This window comes from Neopelma chrysocephalum, unplaced genomic scaffold (assembly GCF_003984885.1).
Source record: "Neopelma chrysocephalum unplaced genomic scaffold, ASM398488v2 Primary Assembly neopelma1_122, whole genome shotgun sequence".
Taxonomy (NCBI): domain Eukaryota; kingdom Metazoa; phylum Chordata; class Aves; order Passeriformes; family Pipridae; genus Neopelma; species Neopelma chrysocephalum.
The window spans coordinates 957759-979432 of record NW_020897784.1 but is presented as its reverse complement, the minus strand read 5'-3'; the positions used below and the strand labels follow the sequence as shown (position 1 = coordinate 979432).

The following is a 21674-nucleotide window of genomic DNA, read 5'->3' as shown; positions in this document are numbered from 1 at the left end:
TATTCAAAGCCTATGTAATTACAGGTACACGATTTACTGCTGTGAATTTCTTATTACTATGGAATGCTTCTCAAGAGAAGACAAAGTAGATTTAAGCCACGGAAAGAGAAAAAGCAAACCCAGTATTTTACCTTGGCTCCAATCTGCAGTTGTCTGTCTAGATGCATTTGCTTCCATTGCATTAGAGAGTTCATTTATTATTAATTTTAAGATTTTTACTAACAAAGGAATGTTTGTCCAGCGCTCAGGATCTATAAGAAAAAAATATTCACGCTGCTTTTAATAAAATGTTGTAAAAAACACACCTTTTTTTTGTTGGAGTTGGTTTTAACTTGTTTGGGAGGCTGGGAACCAAAAACAACTGACACATACCCTCCAAGCATTCTTTCCATATACCCTCACAGCTACATTCCCAAAGATCTTAACCACAACATCAATCTTGCATATTCTGAGTGCAGAAAAGGCAGGGGGAAAATCTTCACAGCTGAATGAATGTGTGACTCTAGTCCTGCAGGCTGCTTAATGGAGTCATCTGGAACTTGCTTTCCTGAAGTACATTTACACATCCACCAGTGCTTTCATGTAAATGGGCAGTGCAGCAATCCCAGGTGTGGCTCTGCCCCATCTGAGCCACTGTAAGCTCCATCTTTTCCTCACTGGTGTTCCTGCAGGGCTGAACTATTCCATAGGGATAGCTAGACAGTGCATTTGCCCTTAATTACAGAAGTTCCTATCAAATAAAGAAACTGGGAGCACCAGTTTTAGCCCTTACTGGTATTAGCATTAATCTTTGTTTAACTCAAATGCCAGCAGTTACCATTCTTCAGTCTGACCAGACCAGTTGGTTTGGGGTTTTTTAAGCCAAGAATAATTAGGCAGCAAGTGCTTTGTGACCATCATTTACCTCTTATACTCCTAGAGCTTCCCCCTATTTATCTCTTGAGTTGTCACCATAGTCCTTCCCTGGCCCTGCCTCGCTCCAAATCCCAAGCCCGTGGCAGCTGAAGACTCAAGGAGCCTCAAGAGGCTCCCAGTTTGGATCTGTGCAGCCACCACATCCCATCCCACAACTGGTATCACACCACATGGCAGGACCAAGGTCTGACAGATGGCTGAGGACAGCAGCTCCCCAATGTCCTCCCTCTGGAGCTCAGCCCCCAGTAAGAACTGCCCAGAGCTCTGCCCTCTCTGATTTAAAGGATGAATCTCTCAACAGTAACCTCCAGTTGAAGACTCTGGGTTCAGCCAACTAAAAATAAGACAAGTCTCATGCAGGAGACTGGCCAAAGCTTTCCTTAAAAGCATCTCTAACTTGTGGAATTCTTGCTGATATTTGTGTGCCTCATTGAAAAAGACACCCCTTTGTTTTAAAATCTCTGCATGCACTAAAACCACTTTCCTCTCAGGCATCAGGGAATTATCAATTCTGTCTCATGATGCAAACCAGCAGTGAATAACTCTCCATCCCATAATCACCTCATCCAGTTATATTAAATCAGATACCAGGAGTCTTCCAAATCAGTCTTTGGCAGAATTAAGGCAAATAACAGATATATTAAGTACATGATGTATGGATTAGCTCTAAAAACCAACATGTACCTTCTGCAGGAACTATCTCCCACAGCTCTGTGTGATCTGCCAGACCTATTTAAGGCCTTTCACAGCATCTACTTACAGAAAAAAACCCTGTTAAAAACAGCAAAACAATTACTTACTTTTGGCCGACTTGGATCGTGTCCGAATTCCCTCATCCATATTAAATATTTCTTCTCCCTTCACCCTGATGTCCTGAAGTCGCTTGTCATCTGTATTGATGCCATACTGAAGGAGTTTGCACAATGCTACAGAGCTGGGGAGCAGGGAATAGGAAAATTAGAGATGGGAATTTCCCCAAACTGTCTGGCTTTCAGAGTGCCCTGCTAACAGGGAACAACACCTCTCAGAGCAGACACCCACATGCCCTCTCTTCTGCACTTTTGCCAAGAGCAAGCACTACAGAATTTTCCCATTTCTCCTGCTTTATGTCAGCATCCAAAACTGGACTGAGCTCCTGACCTGCACAGCAGCCAAAAACTGCCCAAGCTTTGGATTAAACACCATCAACAGTACACACACACACACACACACAGATATGAAAGGTTTGTCCAGCTCAGAAGGGCCACAAGGTTAAACACATCCCTGAAGCACCACGTGCAGATGAAGACGGAATTAAGAGGAAAGCAGTGGCAAGAAAGTAGTAATTCAGCTGATGTGCAGCCATGATCTGCTCCCTTTCTCCAGCCTCAGTGTTTGTTTTCACCTCTGGTCCTTCGTGGCTCTGCTACACTCAGACCTTCATGAGTTCTTTCCACCTCTTCTGCTCAGATTTCTACTCCACACTTTCAAACCTTCTCCAGTTCCAGGCTGTTTTCAAGCCACACCGAGGAAGATGCTGACTGCAGGTCAAGGCCAACCATCTGTGCTTGGCACTCCCAAACCTCTCTCCAGGCTCCACAAATCTCAAGCTGAAGTTTTGGAGTTCTGTGGAACTCAACTTGTTTTGTCCTTTCACTTCTTGCCCTCTCTCTCTCTCCCCCACTACGGCTCTGAGTTCTGCTGGTCTGGACCCAGACCTTACCTGCCACCCTGAGCTGCTCAAAGTTTTCCCATCCTTTCATCAGGTGACTCAAGACCAAACAGCCACTTCTTCAACCTGCCCTCACCAGGTGGGGACTGCTGCACACAGAAGGTGTTGGCTGCTCTCAGGGTCCCTGAACAAGAGGCTCCTCAGAGCAGTCCCTGCTTTTCCTCAGGACACAGAAACACCAGGCATTTTCTAATGCATGGTAAGTGGCACCCCAAACAACCCAAATCCAAAATGTTTATTACAGGATGGTGCCCTATCACATCACCTGTACATAAACAACTCTGATCTTGGACAACAAGGAGACAGCTCTGAACAACCACCTTTAACCTTGTTCTCCCCATCAGTTACAGCCTTGGCTTCTCCCTGTGCCACAAACAGCCTCAGGGGATCCTGCAGACAGCCCTGCACTGTCAAAATGGGGATAAACCAACAGGTTTAGGGATGAAAAAGATCAAGTGTGACCAAAAAGAGCACGAGATCCCCAAACCTGTCTCTTGTCCTGCACAATTATTTATTAACTTCCATTTTGAACCTGCTTTTTCTCATTATTTATTTCACAGGCTGACTGCCCACAACAATAACATAACAACACACACTATGAAGTGAGTTAACAGGTGGTGAGTTAACACCCCTTAGAGTGGTCTGTGAGGCCTCACGTTCCCAGAAAGATCAAAGACAGCAGCTGTGGCAAAATTTAAATGAATAAAGAGCATTCCATGCTTTGGAGTACAGCACTCAGACTCCACTGGAACACAAATGTGCTCCATAGCAAAAGGGAGAAAAAACTGTTGCAGTTGATTTCTTTAGTGACTTTAAACAGATTAACAAATCAACAAGAAATCACCAGATTCTCTTACAAAACCCCCTACAACACCCCAAAACTCCACAGTAGTCTACAAAGGTGATTCCACATCTGGAAGTTAGTCTCATCCCATTCAAAGAAGTTCAATCCCAAAAGCCCTCCCATACTTGCAGGAGACACCCCTTTCCCCCTCCTGTCCACCTGTTCCAGCACAGGAACACCAGGCAGCAGGAGGAGCACTGAAGAGGAAGATCAGAGCTTGCTCCAGTTACCAGGGCTCTCCTGAGCTGAACTGACAGCGCAGGGAAAACCAATTCTGCCCAGCACTGGCACACAGGGATCCAAGTCTAAAGCAGCTCCCCCAGCACTGAATGGCAATGGGATGATGGCAGCTGACACAACTGGACCTGTGGATCCCACCTGACTTTGCCTTCATACTGCCCGTAGAACAGGTGCTGCCTGCTCATCCACTCAGCCATCACGAACTCCAGGGCGGGTTTGCCAGTGGGGCCGGGGAGGCTACACAAGAATTCCAGGAGTGGCTCCAGTTGTGAGTGAACCAAGTGAGCAAACACCATGATCAGGGACTGCAGGAGGAGAAAGGCAATGTTAGCTGTACATAATTTAATAGCTGAAAATGTTTTATCAAATATTTAAGGAACCGGGTTCCCTGCAGGAATGGAAGCTGTGCTTACCAACCCCAGGAAGAAGGGAAAGTACAACCAGCTGCAAGACACTGTGCTACAAACACAGGCACTAAACTAATACAGTCAACAGCAGTGTTCAATCACCCCAAAAACACCCAGCAGGAATAAACCTACTCACGGCTATGCCCAAACTAACAAACATCCCTGAAGTGAAGATTAAAAAGCTATTTAAAAAATATCAGAGGTTGGTTGCAGTTGACTTTTGACCAGCAAAAATATGGTATGGCAACACTCACACTGCAAATGCCCCATTTGCTCCATGAGCAGAAGCTGCAGAGGTGGCTCTGCAAAGAGCTCAGAATCTGCACGTGTCCAGCAAAAACGTGTCACATCCTCAGGTCAAAGAACAGTTATGGGTCCACAGCCAGAACACAAATTCTCTTCCCCTTCTACTCCAGGGATTTCCCACCATCATCTTCACGCTTCTCCTGCACCATCACATCATCACTCAGCAGCACCTTCCCAATTCTAAGTGCACTTTGAACACATGCTTTTAGGGAAAGAATTGCAAGTTTTGGAAAGTTTTCTTTACAAGATGCAGTTTTGCAGTCTAACTCCTAAAGACCAGAGGCAGAATTCATTTGCTGTGTATGTCTAAATATCAGTTTCCCAGCCTGAGGGCATCTCTGTAGCCTTCCTCAGGGAAAGGCTGCCCAGCTCCAGAGGCCCATCTTCCAGGCTAACACAGGGAAGAAATCCAGCATCGTGAAAGGCTCTTTTCCCTTGGCTACAGGGGCTGCATGGGAGTGCTTTAGATTAAGCTACTATATCTTTTAAATCCAAAAATAAGCAAAGTGAGAGCCATTCCAGCTAACAATCAGCAGTGTATCCAGGGGAAAAAAAAAAATCTTAAAGCAGATGAGATTTCTGCTGACATTCAAATGGCCTTGATGACACATCATGTGCTGGCTGAAAATGCACATTCAAAAATCAGAGAAATAAGGTAACAGGGTTGGAGCAGAGTGAGCCTCAGCCGAGTGCTGCACTGTGGGCAGTGGTAGGATCTTTCTCAGCAGTGCCAGCAAAAAGCTTTCCCCAGGTGCTGCTGAGGAACCAGGGCAGCCATTACGAGCTGTTTTACACTGAGGGCACACACAAGAAAGACAGGAGAGAGAATGAAGACCACAGGGACAAAAATCACTCTATAAAACTGTGCCACTACAAGTAGGTCAAGGCTAGAAGAGATCGTGATGCTCTGGTCTCTCACTTGATGGAGGCCACCTACACCTCCCATCCACCAAAAGCTCACCTGCTCTCAACTCCCAGGGATTTACCCTTGGAATACAGCACAAACCCACTCAAAACCACGTGCTGCCTTTGCCATAGCATCTCTACTGAGACAACCCCTATCACTACAAAAGTTTACTGCTCACAAGCACAAGGGCACGGTGCATTAAATGGGCATGGTGCACAAGGGCATGGTGCACTATTCAAGGAGCATTAAACCTTCCTCCCAAGAGCCTGTCTTACCATGTAATCTGACAACAAAAGGTTTTAGGACCTGAGGGAACAGCACGAAGCTGTGTTAGGGGAAGTTTAGGTTTGATATTAGGAAAAGGTTCTTCCCCCAGAGGGTGGTTGGGCACTGGAACAGGTTCCCCAGGGCAGTGGTCACAGCCCCAAGCCTCACAGAACTCAAGGAGAGTTTGGACAATGCTCTGAGGGACATGGTGGGATTGCTGGAGTGTCTTGTGCAGGGCCATGGGCTGGACTGTTCCTTCTGGGTCCCTTCCAACTTAGGATATTCCACAATTGTATGATCAGAGTAGGTATCTTCCTGGCTACTCCAAGAGATACACAGACCCTCCGATTGCACAAGCCACAAATAATCAAGCACAAAATGAAAAAAAATTATGAAAATGTCTTTTCCCGGTGCTTCTACTCACCCTCCTGGGTGCCAACCCTGCTCACCTGCATCACACTGAGTGTCTCTGCCTGTTGCATTTTGCTCAGGATAGCTCTGAGGATCTGGTCCAGGTTCTCTCCCAGCTCACTTCCCGCTTTCGAAATCAAAGTGGAGACCAGCCTGCCCACGAAGGCAGCGGTGAATTCCGAGGTGCGTGGGTCCAGGAGCTGGCTCACCACCTGCATCACGTACCACAGCCCGTTGTGGCCCTGCTCGTCGTGCCACTGCGCGATCTGCTCCAGCGCCACCGACACGTAGGCGCGCAGGCACTCGCCGCCGTTCTGCACGAGACAATCAGCACAATCACGGCTTCGCTGTCAGGAAAGGAAATGGCCAAGGCACCACCCCAAAACAACCCCGAACCAAGATGGAAACAGTGGGCAAACTGCTGCAGAAGATTCACAAGTAGTTTCTACAGACTTCGGTTGGTTATCAAGAACAACACTCCTCACGGCCCAGGCAGCGATCAAGAGGATCAACCAGTAAATACAGCAACGAGTAGCTGCAGTTTTGTGCCAATCTTGTTACGCAGAGAAATTCAAGGAGGTTCTAACAAGTGAGAGATGAAGACAAAGAAGTGTGGCATGAATGAAACCCAACCCAGAGCTGAGCTGCAGCTCTTCAGAGTTCTTCTCAGCACAAAGATCCAGAAAGTAATCAGCATGCAGGTCTGGAACCTCTTCTTGCTGGTCTCTAGCTTATTCTTACTGGTCTGTTCTTTAGGAAAAGCCATTTCCATGATCTGTATTCACATGGCAAAGGGCAGCTGCCACTATGGAACTTCTTAAGAAGAAAGGAATTAAACCAGCTTTGTTATTCAGATACTGGCAGGTAGCTGGAATGAAAAGGCTCCCTGATGCTTTTCCTTTCTTGCTTAAATACTCCAAAGACATCAGGCCATAGCCAAGCCTGCCAGCAAGCAAACTGAGGCAGTACTGATGCTGGAGATGATTCCCTGCTTTCCCTCCATCCCACACCTGGCTCAGTCACAAACAAGTTTGCCTTCCTCTTCCCACTTAAATGAGTACAGCAGAAAGCTGCAAGGAAGAGGGCTAGGAGGTCTTTTGCTGCCCTATGCCTGTATGTGTCCCTGAAGACAGCCCTTCCACTAGGTGTGATGAATGTTATTATGGGGGAAGAAAAGCAATATGGATATGTTTCTTTGGGATTTTTTGGTGTTGTTCAGTTTTTCTGTTGAGTTTTGTTTGTTTGTGTGTTTAACGTGCTCCAGTGCATTAAAACAAAAAACATCCAGGGTGCTGCTTTACTCACTCCAGTCCTCCACATTCAGGAATGATCAGGAAAAGTCACCGCAAGCCCTGAACAACAGCAATTTCCTGGCAAACTGGAGGTGGCAGAGACTCCTGAGAGGGTCAACAACAGCACCAGGCAAGCACAGCCTGGGCTCCCTCAAAGGCTGTGTCAGCTTTCCTGGACTTGCACAGCCCTGCAATCCTCACCCTCCCCAGAGTGGTACCTGCCTTCCCCTCCCCACAGTGTTACCTGCATAGTTGCATTGTCATCTGTGTTGAGGCTGCACTGTGCCACTGCAGGGAATGCCTGGCAGATGAGGAGCTGGGACAGAGGGGGTTTTGTATTCCTCACAACTGTGGTCAGTATATCAATAGAAGTCTGAAAGGAAAGTACAAACCAAAGCACTGTCACAGCAGCAGCCACAGTACAAGAAGTCAGCACTACCCACCCCTGCTGCAAACATCAAAGGTGTGAAATGCAGGGGTGTGGCCACTGCTGCAATCACACCCTGAATTTAGTCTAGAACAATTTGTTAATCTGAAGACCCTGGAGTCATGCACCCAAACATCACTGGTGAGAGCTGTGAAAGTTCCCAAGGCAGTTCTGACATTAAAAGCAGTGTCACGACTTAAACATGGCAAACAGATGCATGTTAATCAGAACAGCCAGAGAACTGTTCTAGTTGACTTGTTTCATTTTGGTTATATTGATTTAAATTCATTTTAATTACCCATAAGCAATTGTTACAGTCATACCAATTAATAGGCAGATTACAAGCATATTAATAAGGATGTTTATGGGTTTAATCCCATACAATCATTCGGCACAGTCAATGCTTAATCTTTTATTAGGGCACTTGTATAATTTATCTCCAATTTATACATGTGTGATGCATAAATCAGAAAAAGCCTTAGGAAGCAGTGCAAGGAATAATCATGTAGCCTGCTGCAGAACATTCCACCAATGATGGGAGACTGTTCCTGCTGAAAGATGACAAAGTCAAAGTGAAATGACTGGGGATACACTGCAGAGACTGGAAGAAGGCCAAAGGAGCAGTTTAAAGTGAATTTTTGGAAGCATCACCCCCCAGCTGCAGTTTGCCTTCTCTCCACAGAGAAACCTCTCCCAGTGACTGAAGCATGTCCAAAGCAGCCTTTCTGCTCTTTGCAGAGCAGCCACCCCGTTACAGCACAGGGAACATCTCCAGCCCAGGCCATGCCCCACTGAAGCACTTACTGCACAAAGCCCCGCAGGGATCTTGTCAGCAGGGGCCTGCATGATGCTGACAAGGGTTGGTATCAGCCTCATCTGCATTGGACCCTGGCAGGCTTCTATCTGAGCTAACTCCTTAAAAATATCCTGGGCAAGAGAAGCAACAACGGGATCTGGAGAGAGAAAGTACCATTTACTAAAACATTCACACACATCCCTCTCAGTTTTTGCCACCACTCTTTTGACTAGGCAAAGCAGCAAGCTTCCCCTCTACCCTTACCACAGGAATCAATGTTCATTCAATTATCATTGATTAAGTTTCCAGTAGCAAGATCCAACAGCAAAACCAAGTGTCCTTTGGGAATGTAACTGGAATGCCTACCGTTACTGTACTTCAGGAATATTGCAATGGTGAAGGGGCAGATCTTGTTCTCCATGCTGGCTGTAAATGCTGGGTCCACTGTGCAAACAATGCACAGTGTTTCCATCACCAGGTTCAGCACCTCTGAGCTGAACTGAGTTGCCAAGTGGATCAGGCCATCCAGAATGCTGGGAAGGAACGGCTGCAACACGTGGGTGCTCTCGGAGATCTTCAGCTGGTCACAGTAGCTAGACAAGAAATTTGTTATATAAAAATACATTCATAATATATTGAAGTAACTTATTTATTTAACTCTAGATGATATATAAGGGATTATTTCATCCTATCCATTCTTATTCCTTAAGTTCTCTCCTCTGCAAGTTCTCCCCTTCAGTCCACTACTGCTTGATCTCCCAGCAGCTCAGTGGGAATGAGGAGGAAAGCTCTCATCAGGAATCTCCCCTCCTCATTCCATCCATGATGTTCACACAAGCAGAATTGAGCCATGTGATGTTGGAAGCTTCCACTGCCTCTCAGTGACAGACCTCTCCTAAGAACTGCCCATCGATGGAGACAAGGGAAGAAGTCCAAGACAGAGACATTCACTGCTTACAAAGTGTTTAGTTACCATGTTCTATGCATGAGCTGGGGGATGATAAAGCAATTTCAGGAATAACTAAGTTATAAGTCTCTGCCTTTATTTATTCATTAACATTTCAGTGCAATAAGGAGACAAGGTGTTTTTTTGGCGGGAATAGAGTGGGGAACAGCGGCGTTTTTGCAGATTTTTTGTGATTGGTTGTTTTTTTGATTTTACAAGTATGTTCACTTTTCACTTTAGAATCGGTACAGCAGAGCTTCCTTCTGACAAAAATGGGGTAAGAGAATCAAACCCCAAACACTTCTTATTGCTGTGATTGGCTCCACAAGCCTGTGTGGTGTCAGTCACCTTTGTGATTGAACAGGAGCAATCTGGGTTTCATTCTCGTGCTTTCCATCACAACCTAGTGCTGCTTCTCCTTGTGACTGTATCCATTACAACACTTCACTGCAGCCAACCTGGAACTCCATGAGAATTATTCTATTTTGAACCTGCAGGCTTACACTTGTTAAGCCTCCATCTATTTCAAAGCAAAACCTCACACAGCCCATACAGAAATGTTATTATTATTTGAACAAACTGGTTTTATCAGCGTGATTTATACCCTCTGTCCCTGGGACTAGGGAATACCTCAGGGTTTACTTACCCCCAGATGGCTCTGACTGCAGAGATCCGGACAGAGGGAGGTTGGGTTTCATGTAACCCACTGACAGTGGCTTGCAGGAACTGCTGGATGAGCTCTGGAGACATGGCCACAGTGAAACGGCTGGCAGCCCACAGAGCTCGGCCCAGGAGGAAAGGAGACACTGAAGCAGAACAAAAAAAACCCCCATGGTTTTAGAATAAGCTTTATGAGTTTAAAATTACAGCTGCTGCCATCCATTATTTAAAATCGTGTCATTCCAGCAGGAAAACACTGAGATGTGGCACACAAGACAAGTACCAAGGCATAGAAAGAATTTTTGTTCATCAGCATAAGTCAGTTTAACATTCTTAGTTATTTCAAAGAATAATTTCTCATTTGTTTATAAAAGACCCTCCTCATTTCAACTACTTGAAAACTACACTTGAATTTGTTCATCAGTGAACAAGAGCAAAGGAAGAAAACAGAGGCTGTTCCAGTAATTCCCATTCATCCAGCTCAATATTCTGTCCACAACTGCAGCAAACAGCAGCAGCTTAGGGAGAAGAATCAGAGTAACAAAGCACATACCCAGGAGTATTTCACAGATCACTTTTCTAGTCTGGAGCCATCACCTTGCAGTTACAGAACAGAACATTCACCAGTACCACAGAAGCACTGGACACTCATTATGTACTCACCTGCTTACCCTCACCAAGGTATGATGTGTCTTTTCACACTTTACCCCGCTACCTTTTCAGGCTGCCTCCTTACCTATCTGGGCTAGCTTCAAACAGGAGATGCTCTCTGTTCCTCATCATCTTTACTGACATTACTTATGCTTCTGCAAGTACTAATTTTAAGATGAGGACATAAAACACTGTGTGCAAGATGCACAGCAAGTATATCTTGGTTATCTAAGTCAGTATCCTGATTTGTTTGTCTGTACCATTACTGACCATTAAATGGATATCCTGCGAGAATCATCTCCACACTGACTCCAGGAGCCCTTCCTAGAGCACAATAGCTCATTTACAACCCAATGCCACAGATGTAAATGTATGTAAATATGTGTTAATTGCTGAGGTTGGTTTTTTACATGCATTGCACACTATTTCTTCAGTCAAAACCCCCTCTTTGTAATGGGCTAAATAAATGTTTCTTTAATGAAAGCACCCATTTGCACTGATGCAAATCAGTGTGGACTCACATAGCTCTAAAGTCCTAAAATTTTAATTTGCAAGGACTTTTGAGGTCTGACTTTCAACAATTCTTTTTACTTTCTTGCCCACTGATGTAAGATAACACAGAGAGAAGCCTGCTGAGTTCCCAATAACAGAATCTCATTTAGCCAGAAGAATTATTTGAATTCATGTGCTACAACTACTGTCAGCCTCAGCATAAAAAAAAAAAGGATGATATGGTGCTGCAGGAATTCTGAAGGCGGTTAAACACTGCTGGTGTCTTTCCCAGGAACAGACACAAGACAACAGAACAGTTTTTTTCACCGAGGTCCCCAAACCCTACAGGCTCAAACATCCAGCCAGCACTGAGTTCCAACTGAAAGCAGTCCCACATATAACGGACTTATATTAGAACTGGGAGCACATATGAACTCACATGATTTATTTTTCTCACAGGAACAAGGTGCACAACTGCATTTCCCAACACCACATGCATAGAGCAACCTGAGTTGATTCAGGGAGACTCCCTATGTTTGGCACTCAGCAGTTACTCCCAGGGATGCAGGGTCCCACCTACCTGAAAGGTTGAGGTCTGCCAGGACCACATTTGTCAGGAAGCCATGCATATCAAAGTGTATTCTCCCATTCTTCACACTGTCTGTAATTATAGACTTGACTGAGCCCAGGGCCAGCATACAGGCTTCGTGTATTTTCCACCTGCAAAAGAGTTCAGATGCCTTTACACTTTTCCTCCATCATCACCTCAAGAAAATCACATTCTGAAGTGAAGCCATGAGTAAATTTCTTGATCCCAAAAGAGAATTTAAAAAAGCCCTTAAAGAAATGAACACTCAAAACCCCTGTAGGATGAGGGCTTGGAAACTCCCCCAGGATAGGCAGCATTCTCAGTCACTTCCTAAAATATTGGTTGAATAGTTGTTACCTGTACCAATTTTGTTCTCATAATAAATAAGAGATGAGCCTCTTCCATGAAGCCTTGTGTTCCAGCTGTGCCTTGATTAATTATGTGCAGGAGCACTGGGATACCCAGTACATTAAAAGTTTAAAAATGTCTAATTTTGCATTAGCATTTTGTTAATTATAATGAAATAGTTATGTGCAAATATCACTTCTCCTTGGTTTTATGAAGCTTTTATGAAGCCAAGAATCTACTTTCTCACATTTAAGGCAGACAGGGACTTCATGTCTGATTTCATGGACACTCAGCTGCTGCTCAGTGGCTACTCTGACTTTAATATTCAAACTAAACACAAACACTGAACCAGTGCACTGTAAAACCAAGAGAGAATCGTTACAGACCAGCAACCAGGTACTCCTGCAATGGAGTTTTCTTCTTCTATCCCCACATAACATTAAAAACTGCAACTCTGAAGTCCTAAAATTGAATGCATTTATCTGCGTACAGCACCTACCTCACTTCTCCATATCAAGTAAAAAAAGAAAATAATATATATTTATATGTATTCCTGAAATTTTGAACTCAATTAACTGAACACAAAGTGAAAGTATTGCCTATTTCTCTTCTGATTTTGTAAAACCAATTATTGTTTCCTGTGAGATGCTTTAAGGAATGTCAAGCTCTGGAGGGAGGGAGCCTGGGCACAACTTGCTTGTGCTGGGAATTGCCTGAAGTATCCCACATTAAGATTTTGTCATCTGGCTCAAGAACTGCTCTACTTCCTTTGGCTTCTTCTAATCAGAGCTCTCAGATTCCACCAGGAGCAGTGTCATGGATAACATGGGATTCAGTCATGCTGCAGGAGAGCTCCACACTCCCAGCAGTGCCGTGTCCTCCCACTCCAGCCCCTCACCAGTGCTCAGCGCCGCTGTTTTTAGCCTGCTCAGCCTCCTGCAAATGCCTCGTAGCTGCTGCAGCCAGGGCAGTTGCACTCTCATTCTGGAAATCAGCAGCCACAGCCTGTGCAGAAGGAAATGGTGACACTCATTTGTATGGCCAGGTTTTGTTATTTGTTATTGCTGTTCCATTTGTATCTGAACGTGGAGCACATTTCATACCAGCAGCAGATCCTGTGCAGCAATCCTCACTGTGTAGGAAAACGTATCATCATCTTCATCCTCCACAAACTGCTGGGGATTCGCAGTCCAAACTTTTATCTAAAGGAAACAAGAAGAATTGGGCAGCTGAGCATTCATGACACCACGGGTAAAAGGCAGCTTTGCTGTTCCCAGACACCTGTTTTGCAAAACTACTTTCAGAATTTTTCTCTGCCATAAGAAGTCTTCATCCTCAATTGATTTTTATTCTATTCCATTGGAGAAAACCTTTGAAAAGAAGAAATTCTCTTTGTTCTGAGCTCATTTTGCTCTTCTGCTCCTCATTTGAGATCAGAGTTTGGCAGAACTAATGACTGACCTGGAATCAGTGCTACACAGCTTTATTTATAGATGAGGAATGGAAGACACAGATGAATTTTTTAACAGAGTGCCTGTTTTTATGCATGTCTACCTAAACTAAAAGATGATGGCTGTCAGGCTTGGGAGGCCAGGAGCCATGCAGAATTTCAGTACAAATTATTTCACCCTACTAGCACAATATTTTCGCTCTCAGAGAAACCTCTTTATCCCTTTCATTTCCACATCATCATAGTACTTCATGGAGGAATGAAGGAGGAAAGCCTGAGAGAGCTGGGGTCGTTCAGCCTGGAGAAGGTTCCAGGTTGCCTTAAAGATGAAGCCTTTTTACCAGAGCCCCAGGACAAGGGGGAACAGTTTTAAACTGACAGATGGTAGGTTTAGATTGAATATACAGAAGAAATTCACTACTAAGAGGATGCTGAGACACTGGATAAGTTGCCCAGAGAACCTGTGAATGTTCCATCATTGAAAGTATCCAAGGCCAGGCGGGACAGTTTGGAGCAACCTGGGCTAGTGGGAGGTGTCCTGGTCCATGGCAGGGGGTTGGAATGAGATGGTCTTTAAGGTCCCTTCTGACCCAAACCCTTCTGTAATCTGTGATTTACTGTCTATCTTATACCATTTTGAAACCTTTAGATGTTATTGCCCCGATTTGCCAAAGTAAAGTGACAGAACAGCCTATTAGACTACAGCAGTTTCCATGCACTGAAACTCTTCCCAGGACACTTGCCGGTTTAAATCTCTCATTTTTTTTGCTTCCTACACAACAAACATGCTCACCTGCTCCTCTGTGATCTGCATGTAAAGAAGGATGTAATAGATCAGCTCTGGCAAAGCCTTCTTCACCGTGCTCTTAAATTTGTTGTTTTCCAACAACGCATGAACAAATTCAAATATGCTGAACACCAGATTTTCAAAGCCCAGCACTTCACCTGAACAAAGGGAGGAAAAAAACCAACATGACTGAATATGACAACATACAGAAAGGTACAAATGGATGTCAAAATAATTACAAACTGTTACCTTGTCTGACCAGTTGTTTATTCGTTCTCCCTGACTATCAAGTGCAGCAGCAGCCCCAGGAGGATTTCTGACCTCATCACTTTCTGCCCTCTTCCCACCACACCCCCCTCATTAAAAATGATCAAGCTCAACCTTAAACTTGTTTGGTTTCCTTTTGTCCCATTACTTTCACCTCGAAATCGTTGCAGAACTCAGCCCTTAGAGCCATTAGAAAACTTAACTTGTGCAGCTTTCTTGATGACAATCACAAGAAACTTGCAAAGAAGTGATGGGCACTGTACTAACACCATAAATGCACCTTTAAGCACAATCTCCCACAGTGTTTCAGTCACTCTTTCGACAGCAATATTTAGGTAACTCCATTTCTCTTCAAAAGAGAAGGCAAAAGTCCAGTGCAAGCTCTTACCATCAGAATCCACAGGGTCCTCCACCTCTTCTGTGTAATTTACTTCTGTTCGCACATAAGTGGATGGAGTTAAGTAAATGCAAGTTTCTAAAGAACCTCATCTATTTTGGAATTATTCTGTTCCTATCTTAAAATTCCTGATAACTAGGGAAGGTTTCTTCCTTAAAAAAACCCCTTTGATTTTATGGAGAATCCTGTGTTTCACAGAGAAGACAAGCCCCAGGAGCCCCTCACTTTGTGCACTGCCCAAGTTCAAAGACCACTTTCACAGACCACTCACACATCACCTTACATCCTTCACATCATTTGATTAACTTAGACCAAACCCACCAAGGTAACCCAAAACTTCATTTATGTTAAAACTTCGTGAGAACAGAACCCCTCAGACTCACTCCTTCCAGAGGACGTGAGCCAATTCAACACTGCACTGCTGCCCAAGGGTGAGGAGCCACCCCACGCTCCCACATCCTACCTTAGGTTGGCTCTGCTCCCTATCAGGCCTCTCCACAAGCCTCAAGCCCTGGGAAATGGCAGAGGACTAACCTGGGCATAGAGAGGAAGGAGGTTGGTTTGCGGATGGTGAACTGAAAGTCCAACAAGTGTGACAGCAAACACAAGGGAAGGAAGAATGAGACTCTCCCCTTTTGCAAAAAAAGCCTATTTTGTCAGCTCACGTGGCAGCAGGACTGCAGTGGGAGTTAGGACAAGAGAGGGAAAAACACACTATCAAAAAGCCAACAAACAGTTCCTTGTACTTTCATAGATTCAATGAATGGTTTGTGTTGGAAGGGACCTTAAAGACCATCTAGTTCCAATCCCCCTTTTAACCTAAATGAAACAATGGGGCCTCCTGAAGTAACAGAAATATCCTGTTCTGTCTGGCAGGGCAGACCACTCCATGCATCGTGCTCCTCAACAGCATTCAGGTCGTTACTGTGTATGAGACTGAGTTTGTCTTGTCGGACTCCAGTTAAGCCCCTTCACTCCCAAGGATATAAAGCGGCACTTTCCGTAAGGGTGTTCCAGACAATGGGCAGGATCTGCTGCATTGACGAAATCATGTGCTTGGGATAGTTTTTCACGAGTGCTGTCACAGCCTGGAACCAAAAAGAACATCAGTCAGAAGCAAAACTGGGAAAACCATCAATACTCAAATCACAGGCTGCTGTTTCACTAACAACTGAGATCATCCAAAGTCTTCCTGCCACCAAGGTCTCCTCCTCTCACTCCTGACCACACAATCCCTTCTCTTGCACGAACACTGACCAACACTCTTTGTGTCTCCTCTTTTGCAGGGAAGCAAAGGGATGACACAAGATGCACCACTGCAGTGAAGACAAGGCCATAATCCAGTGATAAGGCAACGACTCCAATCCAAAGCACATCACTGCACAGCATTGTCTGGATACAATTCCCACCTGGAAGCTGTCTTGTCCCAGAAAATGAACTCCAATGTCATGCAAAACCAGAGCACTTCCTATTTCCCACACTCATGTAAGCAACACATCGGGTTGCACACCCAGGGAGCAGCTGCAGGAGCAAACACTCACCCAGATCAATTCTCTTCCCCTCTGGCTGCAGACACCAGCGGCTGTGCCCACCCAGCACAGGGGCTGCTCTGGGAGCAGTTTAGCAGCTCCACAGGGGATTGTGCCTGGACTTTCAAGAAGCTGATCACCCTGACTTAGGGGAGCCCTTCCAGTGACACTTGCCAAAACCCTTTTGGGATCCTCCAGGAGACTGAGAGCTCTCACTCCACCATCTCCTCCTACGGGGGCACAGCTCCAGCTACACTAAACTGGACATGGATCAGCCCCTGACAAACTGCCTGACCCGTGGCTGCTCCAAGACACACGGGTGTCACTTAGTTTCTGCTTACCCAATACAAAGCACTTTGTGCAGTTTGTTTGTTTGTTTGCAGCACTGGATACATTAAGAGAAATTAAAAAGATATGAATTCACCTTCCAGAAAAACAACAGCCATTTAGTATCAGTATTAGAGATGACCCAGCAGCAGAGATAACCCAGGTACGTGAGTTTGGGAATGAGTCTGGCAGGTGCTGGGAGGAAGCATTACAATAAAGGTCTGCTGAAGCCCCTGGGGAAAAAATTTATGCAGATGCTGACAGAGGATGTCAACCTGATCTGCAGGACTGCTGCAAACTCAACACCCTTCCTTAGGGCCACCAGAGCATCTAAACAGGCTTGTTCCATATGCCACTGCTTATGAACCCTATGTAAATGTTTCTAAGCTCTATGCCCAGCCAATCTTGCAGGAAGCACTGCTGGAGTGCTAAGAGAGTTTTTCAATTCAATGGCTCTGCAGTTGTAACAATAGAAGGCTACATTTGCAAGGTTGCCACAGCCCTGCAGAGCAAGTCATTAAAAAACAGAGCACTCTCCTGTCAGATGTATTTCAACCCCTGGCCTCTCATTCTGCCAATTCCCACTGCTTATCTGAACTCAAAGAACTGCTACACACATCTCCTCCTCCTCCTCTGCCAATCCCCACATATTGCTCCACCACCTATTAAATCCTCCAAGATTTAATATCCTTGTCTCTTCAGAGCAAAGGCACGCTGCTCCTCAAGCAGATGTTTAATGGCCAGGCCAGGCACTGCATCCACACCTGAGTCACACACAGACACCCCAAAAGCACCACTGGGAGAGCAAATGACAGCCCCTGAACCCCTGCTCACCCCACAGCTCCTGAACCCTGCTTTGCTTCCTACCTGTGTCTTTAAACAGAAAAGGAATCCCCAAATCTCTGGATAAAAACCTTAATACACACACCAGAGAGCATAATAAAGTGAACTGTCAGTCAGACTGAAGCAGGGACAGGTGACATGGCTACCAGTTCATCTTCCTTCCAAGAACAAAGAGGGCATGACTAATTATTTTTTGTAATTATTTCTTCCAACTGCAGGAAAAATGTAAGCATAACTTCTCTGACCCACAGGTGTTGAACAGCTTCTAAGCACAAGCAAAGAAGCACAACAGCAAGACTGTAAGATCCTTCAGACTGTTGGTTAATTGGTGTTCCTGATATATTACTGCACACTAAGTACATCCTATCTTATTCCACTGTTGTGAAATTTGCCTTAAATTTCTCACCTGTCATGTTTAATCACTCTGTTCCTCTCAAAACAATCAATAGTGGCATGTTCAACACTGGAATTAGGATTCAAGAATTGCACAGTTGCAGCTCATTCATCCTCAGAGACACCGAGTTAATTCATGCTGAACTATCAAACAACACAACAATAAATTACACCGTGGGCATTTCCTTCTAATCCCCACAGTTGATATTCTTGTTGTGGCCAAACCTCCCATCTCCTCCAAGGATTAAAGGCCCTGACTTTCCTGCTGCTAACTGCTTGTAAACTTGTAACTGTACTGGGAGCAACTGGGGACACATTAACCATCAGTGGTTTGTGATCCAATCTACTCACTCTCCCAACCAGGGTAACTGTCCATAACTGTCCCAGTGGATCAGCTTGACCTGCACACTGCAGAGTGGGACTCCCTAAGCCTTCAACACTGTCCTGCAGAACATTCTGACATGGACAGCACAACAGTTTAGGTCAGGGCTGCCTCTGATTTGCATCAGGAACTCCACGAACTTTGGAGTACAAAGCTCTCAAGAGACAGGGAAGGCAAAAAAAAAAAATCTTCCTGTCATTTGCTGCATAGCACTTCATTAGGGAAAAAAAGATAGGATTGAGTTTGCATCTGGTTGAAAATGTGCTATAAAAATTTCTCAATTCCCTCCTCCACTGCATCAGCTTTTCAAGGGGGTCTCATCTGTAGAGCTGGCTTAACTAATCCCCTGAGGTTTCTTACTTCTGCATTACAATCACTATAAAATCCACTTCTCTGGAAGTGAAGGCAATTTATGGGTCTTTCACCTGAATCCCTTTTCCCTTAGAAAATTGGTATCATCAGCTTAGAAATCCTGTGACAAAACCATGAATTGCCTTAAGTCAACAGCTAGAACACTCATCTCTTCACAAAGAGCCTCCTACAAACCACTTGCCAGCAGCAGATCTCCTGAATTCACTGTTTAAATCCACACTGATTCTCTGCTGCCATGGATGCCACCTGACATACAGCAGTGTATTCAGACCCAAATCCTCTTGTGTTGTACCTCCCCTGCAGAGGCCAAAAGCAGAGGCCCTCACACAGTTAAGGAACAGAGTAAGAACATGGTGACATTTCCTCAGGCACTTTCCCAGCCTGTCACATTGTTCAAGAGCCTGCTGGTGAGATCAGTGCTGACACACCAGTACAAGCAGCCTCAAAGCCAGTGTTACGTAAATAACAAAAACGCTGCAGAATGGATGGATGTACCAAGAACAGAACTGGCCTCTGGTTAGAGTGACACCAGCAGTTACAAGTACTTTCTGTGGAGGCTGAAAACTACTTCTTCTTGTTAACCACCCAAATGTATCTGGAGTCAGAGATTCAGACATTCTTGAGCTGCAGTCTTTGAACTGAGATGACACCCTGCAGAGTGTTCCCCTCATGTTGGTGTTCCTGTATATCACTGTCCCAGGAATCCCAGGGCACAGCCAATAGAAAGGGAAAAAAACCCCACAAGAGACACTCTCAATAAAACCTGTCAACATCCTGCCCCAATCTCCCTTCCATTGGTGCTGCACAGCAAGAACAGCTCCAGCTGTTCTCAGAGTATGGTACCTGCAGCCCCTCAGTGAGAAGCCACAGGATGCCCTGACCAGGTCCTGCCTCAAACAGGACTGAGACAAGTTCTATGTCACAGAGCTCAGTAGCTGCTGGTTTGTGTAACACGAGGGCACCCTCCCAGCATTTATTTTCGTTACTTCAGCACAAAGCTGGTCATTATGAAAAGCTTTTGATGCTTGTCTTCAATAACTTCCTTATTGTTTTCTTCAGGGAAGGTGGCTGAAGGGGCTTCAGTGTCCATCCTCAGACACCTGTTCACTGATCTGAGTCTTGCTCACCCCAGCACAGGGGCAGGGAAACGAAAGATATGGATTTGATCCTGCAACTTGTGCTTTTGGCTCTTCTTTGTTCTGCCATGTTGCAGGCAGCACATCCTACAACTCCAGTGCTTTCCCAGCTGTTAAAGGGGTCTTCATGCCTTCACTGGTCCTCATCCCCATGCACACAGAGCTCTCCAATCCAACCTTATTTCTCCAGGAAACCAGGAGAATACAAAGACTTTCCCCATCTCTCTTTCTCAGAGACTAAAGAGCAGGCGAGTTCTAGAAAAGCACCTGCACATAATATGCTTTTAAAACTTCACTGCAGCAGAATTCTGCAGCACCTTTAGAAAAGACTGATATTTAACTACTGAGTATGGTGCTCAAGACACATCCATGGCATAGATCAGTGAATGACAAGGACAGATGGTCCCATGGATTGGATCCCTATAGATCATTGTATGGACAGATCCCCACAGATCTCATCATAGGTATTTTCAGTGCAGGCAGAACAATTTATTTCAATGGTGCTGGGAGCCAAATAATTTCACTGCTCATGCCATGAGCAACAGCAGGAGATGTGCCATGCTCTCGAGTTTCTGTTTTCCAGCACATGTGACTGAGTGCAGGTATTCAATTCTTTCTTCACTTTAGCAGTCTCAAGTGACTCACCTTTAAGACTTCCATCTTAAACCCGCTGTCTGATGTTGGTCCATCAGGCATCTGCAGGGCCTGAACAAAGGCTTCTGTGAACTGCTGCACCACAGGAAAAATCAGGACTTTGGCTGCACCCTGGTGACAAACAAAGCAAGCACAGGTTAATACCAGACACAGAACTCCCATGTCTGACCAGAAGCAACAGAAATTGCACTTTCCTGCTACAAAATGGAAGAGGGACTCATGGCAACTCCAGAGTATTGCAAAAGCACATGACAAAGTTGATTCAGACATCACTTGGGCTCTCTCCTCGTGCTGGGAACTAAGCTCATCTCAATCCCACCCTTCAAAACCCCACAGCACAGGCTGCCCCAAAAAACACACCTACATTTAACTCATCATTCTGAGCCTAAAGAGAGATCCAGACAATCCAGTCTGGAGAGTCTCAGGAGCAGTGCTCATCCTTCTAAGGAGGTATTTTATTTGATGAGCTGAATCCTGCCCTGCACCACCCAGACGTCCTCGGGCTACAAAACAAACTGGGGTGACTCCATCACACACACAATTACCCTGCACCCTGGGCTGGCATTTATGTCCCTCCAGAGCCACCCTCCCCCACACCAAACAAGCTCTTTGTGAGCTGAGTATCAACAGCTGGCCTGAAGATTAACAGGATGACTCTTCCTAGGAAAATGCAGCAAGTATTTTTCCAGATGTCAAAGCATTCCATAAGTAGTTCTTAGTAGAGCAAGTAAAACTGGACCAAAATAATTTTATTGAGATTTTTCTCCATAACTCAATAGCCAGGAGAGCAAAGTTGCATATTTAAATAATAAATAGATTCCTCCTTTTTTTTTAAGTCAAATTTCAATAGAAAAAGTTTTGTATCCAATGCAAAGGACACTTTCTGCCCTCCTGCAGAATAAGACAGTGGGGAGCTACTACTATCTTT

General features: G+C 45.0%; 1 protein-coding gene across 1 annotated transcript in view; it reads right to left on the bottom strand.

Annotated features, from left to right (window-relative positions):
• Positions 1–21674, bottom strand: part of IPO9 (importin 9) — a 38828-nt gene that overhangs the window by 3598 nt on the left and 13556 nt on the right. The window contains exons 7-21 of the mRNA XM_027697682.1: positions 20738–20857; positions 16098–16198; positions 15102–15160; positions 14453–14604; positions 13313–13411; positions 13108–13214; positions 11853–11992; positions 10116–10275; positions 8890–9116; positions 8532–8680; positions 7545–7673; positions 6047–6322; positions 3849–4015; positions 1716–1849; positions 132–251 (exon numbers count right to left, since the gene is read on the bottom strand). Of these exons, the coding sequence (XP_027553483.1) occupies positions 132–251; positions 1716–1849; positions 3849–4015; positions 6047–6322; positions 7545–7673; positions 8532–8680; positions 8890–9116; positions 10116–10275; positions 11853–11992; positions 13108–13214; positions 13313–13411; positions 14453–14604; positions 15102–15160; positions 16098–16198; positions 20738–20857 (2140 nt within the window). The remainder of the gene's footprint in view (positions 1–131; positions 252–1715; positions 1850–3848; positions 4016–6046; positions 6323–7544; positions 7674–8531; positions 8681–8889; positions 9117–10115; positions 10276–11852; positions 11993–13107; positions 13215–13312; positions 13412–14452; positions 14605–15101; positions 15161–16097; positions 16199–20737; positions 20858–21674) is intronic.